The sequence below is a fragment of the Epargyreus clarus genome, unplaced genomic scaffold (genome assembly GCF_041222505.1).
Source record: "Epargyreus clarus isolate Ecla_fem2 unplaced genomic scaffold, WU_Ecla_fem_2.2 ptg000019l, whole genome shotgun sequence".
Classification (NCBI taxonomy): domain Eukaryota; kingdom Metazoa; phylum Arthropoda; class Insecta; order Lepidoptera; family Hesperiidae; genus Epargyreus; species Epargyreus clarus.
The window spans coordinates 5247687-5255511 of record NW_027332227.1 but is presented as its reverse complement, the minus strand read 5'-3'; the positions used below and the strand labels follow the sequence as shown (position 1 = coordinate 5255511).

The window sequence follows — 7825 nt, the reverse complement described above, 5'->3', positions numbered from 1 at the left end:
GAAGACTCTCATATATCACTGTAATTAAATTTATTTAATCAATTCTTTTTACAGTCAATTAATCAGAATAAAGGGACAAATTATTATATTAATGAAATCTTGTACATGTTATTTGAAATGATGAACAGAGAACTTCCAAAAATACGAGCCTGGAAACGTATCTCGTATGCATGAAAACACGTGTGTATAATGCATTTATTATTAAAAGTACACCTTTTTTTAGTAATTATATTCACGAGTAGCTATATTCTTTATACATCATCCTAAACACTGATTCTGATTTTAACGATGAAGCTGTAATTGCACAAGCTGTCTGCGCAAGCCGTAAGTGTTAGTGTCGTAGATTACGACCTAAATCCTTCTCATTGTGAGAAAAAAAACTGAAATGACGATATTAGCTTGAACTTCCATATGGAAACCCTTTATGACGTTTTTACGTGTCCTTGAAATGATTTAATAAAGATTGGAGGGAATAACTTTTATATAATAATATCGAATATAAGTGAAACGAATAGATAAATATGCACAAATATATTTCTCATAATTAATTTAATGTATGCATTGTGACCTTTATAAGACCTGTAGCACAAAGTCATTGTTAAACAATAAAATACTGTTGCAATCTACTCTAAGCTTTTATTTTAGAATAATATTTTTTTAATCTTCTTTAGCATCCTGTTCGAGGATCGTTTTGAAGCAGAACGGCTGGAAGATGTACCCCAGACCGGAGTAGAACTTGCTCATGAACTCCACCCTGAAAATTTAAAACATATTTTTAAAGTACACCACACATTTTGATATGTGAACTTGAGTTATATAAAATTGTCTTTTTAGTATTTCTTATGGCTATTTTAAACTTTGCGTTTATTTATTTAAAAAAGAGACTTTTCAAATACGCTTTCTAATAAGTCCCACAATAAGATTACTCCGTGTCGTGGGTATCTTGGTCACATACATATGAATATGTTATTGAGTGAGTATTCTAAGCTGATCAAGGTAACAAGTGTTTTTAAAAACTGATAATTAATTTTTATTATGTGGTACACCTTTTCCTTGAAAATAACAGTCTTAAATCAATTTGCTAATGTCACTTCATAACAAAACTAGGGGAATAAATCTATGTATATAAAAATCGCTGTTCGTTAATCTCGCTAAAACTCGAGAACGGCCGGACCGATTTGGTTAATTTTAGTTAAGAATAATTTGTGGAACTCCAGGGAAGGTTTAAAAAGGTGAGTAAATATAAAATATATTTCATAAATAAATTCTGAGGCAGTACAAAGTTTGCCAGGTCAGCTAGTATAAAATAAAATTGCAATATTACCAGTGCAAACGTAGCGTATGCAAGAAGGCGGAGAGCCCCTCCATCATGACCAGGATGGCGAGCGTGAAGAGCGCCCAGAACCAGAATATGATGTACAGCTTGATGGCACCCACGTAGGTGTGGTCCTTCAGCCCCATCTGCAGGACCATGTTCCACAGCACCTCGGATAACTCTGTAAAAATAAATCAAATTAGTCTATGCAATTAGGCAAATGTTGAAAATATGGGAAATCTATCTATTACAGTACCCTTAGTATGAGTTTTTACGTTTTTACAAAAAATACTATTTTGGTATTTGTTTACGGATTTGCCCTTACATTTCCAATCATGTAGTGGATTGTATCAGAACTGATTGGAAATATATAAATATAGGAAAAACGTAAACAAAAACAAAAAGTCTTTTTTTTCAAAAAATAAAAACTCATACCACAGTACAAATATTATAGATCCTTATACTGTGCTCATACTAAGGGTCAGTACCCTTGGTCCCCCCCGTCCAGTGACCGATACGCCTATTTCTATGTTGCCGTACTAATATTGATGCTTATATGTATGTTTGGATAAAGTTGACCGCTTGCTTCATGTATATTATCTCCTTAAAACTGTAATACGAGGATATAAATTATTTTAAATTTACGACGATTCAACATTTTGAATAATCTCCACTGTCGTCTCGCGGATCGATGGCCACAAATATATTTAATGAAATTAAGAACGCTATGGCCTAAGTATTACTGAAATGTGAATAATGAGCTCTTCTTCAACCAAATGTTCACTGTTAGCTCGTTTGGTATTGCATGCGACAGTAACCACTTTTCATCAGGTAGCCCTTGGCAGTCTATTAGAAATGTTACTTTAGTTTGCTTAACTGCTCAAAATGTTTTTTATACTAACCTGCGTGGGCAAGTGACAACGCCCACAAACGGAGATATGACGCAGTGTGGGAGATGGTACTGAGCACGTATTCGATAGTGTGGATGGCCTGGTGGATCATGATCTCGCTGAACGGCTCGTCCTCGTGGTCGTGGCTCGCCTTGGCCTCGGGCTTGGGCGCCTCGCTGATGTCCGTCTGCTCTTGCATCTCGATGCCCTGGTTCACGTTGCCATTTGATTGCTCCGGCTTGACAATAAATCATTTATATCATGTATATCATTGTATGTTAGGTTGGGTTTCTTTTGCCCTTTTTTATTAGAGACAAATAAGTAAAAAGGACGCTTTGCATTAATTAGGAGTATCTTAGTGTTTATTTTTTTTTTGTTTATAAAAGGTGTTATAGATATTATTTTTCTCGTGCCTAATTTCTTGAATTCGATTCGTTCAAAGACAAGTTTTTGTTACAAATATTATTATATTAATAGAAGCCACAACATAACTCAAAAAAAAATTGGTGCAAATTTATTTCATGCATTCACTTTTTTATCACTGTAACTATTTATTCATTTATTGATGATCACCAACATTGCACACTACACCAAAAAAGCAGTGTCATTAAAACTATAGGTCAAGACAGTGTGCAAATAAAGCAAGCGAGTAACAGTAGGATCAATGTTATAATTAAGTTGATTTAAACATATATTATGGCTATATAAAATGGAAGTTCGAAATACCTTCGCTTCCTTCTTTTTCTTGCTAGCCGAGAGCAAGTACAGCGGTTTGCCGAGCAGCATGACGGGGATGCAACAGAGGCCGACGAGCACGAACACGCGCTGCACGGTGCCTTGCCCTTCGAACATGAACTCCTTGCAGCCCGGCTCCGGCTCGTTGCTCGAGAACAACATCATGTTGATGAACAGGATCAGGACGGACGGCGCGCAACCTTGGGTGAAGGCTTGGTCTGGAAAAATGAAGATTTTATAACTTTCACTTACAGTCTACGATGCTACGATGAATGTTCAGGTCTACGAGTGCATACCAGTTTTTTTTCATAATATAAGAGTAGCAGACGAGCGTGCAGTCCACCTGATGGTAAGTGGCTACTGCCGCCCATGACATCTGTAATCATCCCCAGATAAGATTAGATATTCCTACCTGAGGTCGGCTACAGATGTGCCGCTACCCCCGAGGACTAAGCTGAAACGTCTCGGAAAAGTATGTCTCCCTTACCACACCCTTCAAACCGGAACACAGCAGCGCCTAACACTGCTGTTATTAGGTAGAAATACATGTGGCGGTGGTGCCGCCGGAGTCGAACCACAAAGGGTTCTACCACCTTCAAAATGTAATTGTAAGTTGGCTTGCATGCTTTTTATTAGTATCAATAATTTAATTCTCTTGTGAATTTGGGTCGTGTGTTTTATGTGCTGTAATAGGAAGTATGTCATTTTATAATATAGAACCAGTAAACGAGTCTGCAATCCACTTTATGGTAAGTCTTCGCCACTGATGGACTTCTGAGGACTGAGCTGGAAGTTTTCATAAGTGTATCTTCTTTACGATACTCATCAAACTAAAATGGAAGCATTTAACACTGCTATTAGTAGGCCGGAATTGAAATAAAGTGAATTTTAATGTAGCGTGTTATGTATAGAAATTTTATTTATAACAATTCAATAGGTACCAGGTATTGCATACTGTAATGTTTTCTATTTAGTGTTAGAAAAAAATTAATTGATAATTACCTTCAGACTTTGTGCTGTACGCAACCCATTTGTAGAACATCATGAACACCATGTATAAGAAGAGAAGACAGAGGAAGACCACCTGAGGAACGAACTCGAGGAAGATGGAGTAGCGACGCTTGAAGAAGCTGTTGGAAAATAGACAAAAGTTATGCTATGACGTACAATAATAATTTATAAATAACGCGAAGGATACTCATAAACTTAGCTGTAACTCTCGTTCATAGCTCGCTAATGGGTATGCGGATTATGTTGAGATTAGTAAAGATTACTCACTCCTAACAAGAAAATGTACCCAGTTTTGAGAATTGAAATAGTTGCGTAAAAAAGTTTTACCACGTCTCCGTGCTAAAATGTCCCTAAAATATTTGAAATAATTATTTATTTATTATGTAAATTACGCAGTATTAGTAATTTATTCGTAAATTTTCTCTAAAAAGGTTTTTATTTGTCAAGAATTAAAAAAAAGAACTTACTAATAAGTTTGTGGCTTCATTTAATTTCAAGGCGGCGAAGTATCTTTACTAATCTATGCCCTTATATGAGCCATCTTAGTCCGTAGTAATGGCAAAAGTCTGAGATCGACTTTAATTAGAAAACTTGTTTTACATGGAGTTTATTACGATGTCTATGCAGGCAGTGAGCACTTGCCATCACTATACACGATATATATCACTACTTCCCTATTATATTAGCATATAAAGTTTTTCTTTTTTATATAATATAAGAGTAGCAGACGAGCATGCAGTCCACCTGATGGTAAGTGGCTACTGCCGTCCATGGACATCTGTAATCAACCCCAGATAGTATTAGATATTCCTACCTGAGGTCGGCAACAGATGCGACGCTACCCCTGATGATTAAGCTGGAACGCCTCGGAAAAGTCTGTCTCCCTTACCACACCGTTCAAACCGGAACACAGCAGCGCCTAACACTGCTGTTATTAGGTAGAAATAGGTGTGGCGGTGGTGCCGCCGGAGTCGAACCACAAAGGGTTCTACCACTTTACATACATACTTAGATTTACATTAGACACAAAATTGCGTCTCAATCAAATATCCGGTGGTAGTAAGTTATATAAAAGTTTTAAAAAGAAGATCGCATCATACTTGTAGTTGACGACGCTCATGCAAACACCGAAGATCATGTGTACGACACCGAAGATGATGGAGAGTTTCATTTTGTATGAATTCAAGAAGATGATCTTGTTGTCAGCGGTCTGAAAATTACAAAAATATATACTTAGTAAAAAATCAAACACTTTGGACACTTCAAATAAGTTTGAAAGGTGGCAGAATAATGATAACTTCGCCATCACTACTTATATCACCACATATTTCAGGTAAAAATATCGGTTTTATTTGGAATTGATTACAGATGTTCATGAGCAGCGGTGACCACTTACCGTTATATGTACTGCAAATTAATTTAAATTCGACCTAGTTTCTTTATAACGCAGTTCTTTTTTATCTTACCTGCCATATGGGATCGATACCGATGAAATACGGCTGATCAATGTACGCATCTTTGGGATCCATTGTCAAAGCGGCGTTCGCTTCAAGAGTCGCGTTATCGTACTGCACAGTCCACGAGGTTCCGAAGATATTCATCGATTTGGAGAAGATATCGTTGTATACGAGCCCAGTGTACATGGAGAAGCAGCCCATGAGAAGAATGATGTAACGACCGGCGAAGAATATGTTCCAGATTTCGTTGTTGGTTTTTTTGGCGCCGAGAGACACTTCCTTTATAACCATCCAGGCGCCGAACAGCGCCATGATCATGCCGTGACCCAAGTCTCCGAACATCACGGCGAAGAGGAATGGGAAAGTTATGGTCGTGTACAAAGCTGAAACACAAAATAATTGTTATTGTAAGTGATAAATATACTGCATTCAGACTCACGATCCTTGGGGTTTCATATTTTTCATTCGATTCGAACAGTGGCGCATAACGCGAACAGCCGTATGTACTACTACTTTATTCATTGAAATAAGTTACATCACGGATAGGCTATGTTAGATTTATTTTTAATTGGCCTGTCGTACTTTCTTTATTCAAACATATTCAAGTCGTCGGAATGAGTGATTCAACGAGCGACCTAAATTAAAAAAAACCTACACGTAGGCATAAATAAGGCAGTGATAGCCTAGTGGTTAAAAAACTCGGCCTCTCGATCGAGGGGTCCGAAGTTCAAATTCCAGGGACGCACCTCTGATTTTTCTAAATTATGTGCTTATTAAAAATTAATTATCACTTGCTAAAACGGCAGACCTGAGAGATCTCAAAGGAAAGATGGATGGAAGGGAAAAATCTCAAAAGGTATGTAAAGTCTACCAATACGCACTTGGCCAGCGGGGTGGACTATGACCATTGTGAGAGGAGACCCGTGCCCAGCAGTGGGATAGTAATGGGTTGATGATGATTAGGTATAAATAATATATTTTTTAAATAATTAACCTGTAATTGGGACATGATAAGTACCTAAAATAAAACTAGTAATATTAAATATTTAACGTTATAAAAGTTTATGTACCAGGGTTGCATTCTCTGTAGGAGGCGACACCGTAAGAGTCAATGAGGTTCTGGAAGCCGCGCGTGAAGCGGTTGGTGCGGTTGAAGGTGGGCGGCTCCTCGTCGGTCTCGATGCAGTTCAGGAATGATGGAATGGAACTACCGCAGGCATTCTGGAATAATATTTTGGTATTTTTTATTATACAAGAATTTCTACAGAATAAGGCATTTTCTTCTGTGTAAAAATTGTGACATTTAAAACAATTGTCCTTAATTTATTAAAACTATGTATTTCGTGAAGTGTTTTTTTAGTAATCATTTAGTAACGTTTTATATCATACTAATGGATGAGCACTGCTCCTTAGGGAGTAGGCTTGGAGTATACTCTACTATGCTGTCCTTATTCAGAAGAGGTATTTGATATAACTAATACTGAATAACTTTAAAATTTTGGCCATGATCCATCTACTCTGATTAACTTGGCAACAATACCTTGTTACTCTGAGTTAGGTAACGTCTAGGTAGGTCTATTGTTACCTTAAGGTCTACTTTACAATTTTAAATTATTATTCATAATATTTCCCTAGATCTGTTATGTTATAGTGACTTTAGCAACTTACAGAGCCATCAGCAAGCGCCTTCTGCACGTTGGGCAGATCAGCGGTCGGCACCCAGCACTCGCCGATGAGGCACTTCTTGGTAACATCCATGTTGAACAAGTTGAGGGTGTGGTAGATGGCCTTCATCTTGCGCACCATGATGGACCAGCTGTCCAGCTCCTTGGCCACGCTCACCAGCACGCGCTGTCTGTGGTCGCGAGTTTGGTTCAGCACCTGAAGATTGTGAGTGTTAATTGGTAAGATTTATGCTAAATGGACTGGTTGTCTATAAAGGTTCTTCTTTAATTTTATCAAAATAGGTTTTTTTAAGTAAGAGTATTCTGAATGTTTAATGAGTAATTTAAATAAAGTTTATGCTACTAGTATAGCAAAATTTACGGTATATACGGCTTAAGAAATATGACAGCATACTCCTATATAGTTTTTCTTATAAAACTATTTATCATTTGGATTACACAGTAAACTAATAAAATATTTATGTACTACAGTATAACAGTAGACATTATAGGTTATTTATAACAATAAATCTGGTTAACGACATTTATTCTCCATAGAAATATACATTTAACTTTATGAGATAACTAACTTAATTCATAATAAACAACTATTCAACATGCAGTAAGTAAAACATTAAAACATAAATAGGTGTAATAAAAAGTCAGGTCTAACGCTATTTGTCCACTGCACCGTCACCGAGCCGATACCGATAATTAATCACGGCGCCGAAGTAGCGTACACATACATTTACA

The 7825-nt window shown here is 37.0% G+C and overlaps 1 protein-coding gene across 3 annotated transcripts in view; it reads right to left on the bottom strand.

Moving 5' to 3' along the window:
- Positions 1–516: 516 nt before the first annotated feature.
- Positions 517–7825, bottom strand: part of Vha100-2 (V-type ATPase subunit a family protein Vha100-2) — a 28300-nt gene continuing 20991 nt past the window's right edge. For 2 of the 3 annotated variants that reach the window (XM_073083906.1, XM_073083905.1), the window contains exons 7-15: positions 7077–7289; positions 6479–6629; positions 5418–5791; positions 5052–5161; positions 3943–4070; positions 2932–3158; positions 2218–2443; positions 1325–1496; positions 517–754 (exon numbers count right to left, since the gene is read on the bottom strand). In XM_073083906.1, coding sequence (XP_072940007.1) covers positions 658–754; positions 1325–1496; positions 2218–2443; positions 2932–3158; positions 3943–4070; positions 5052–5161; positions 5418–5791; positions 6479–6629; positions 7077–7289 — 1698 coding nt within the window. In that variant the 3' untranslated portion in view covers positions 517–657. The remainder of the gene's footprint in view (positions 755–1324; positions 1497–2217; positions 2444–2931; positions 3159–3942; positions 4071–5051; positions 5162–5417; positions 5792–6478; positions 6630–7076; positions 7290–7825) is intronic. The other variant, XM_073083907.1, reaches the window with a different exon arrangement.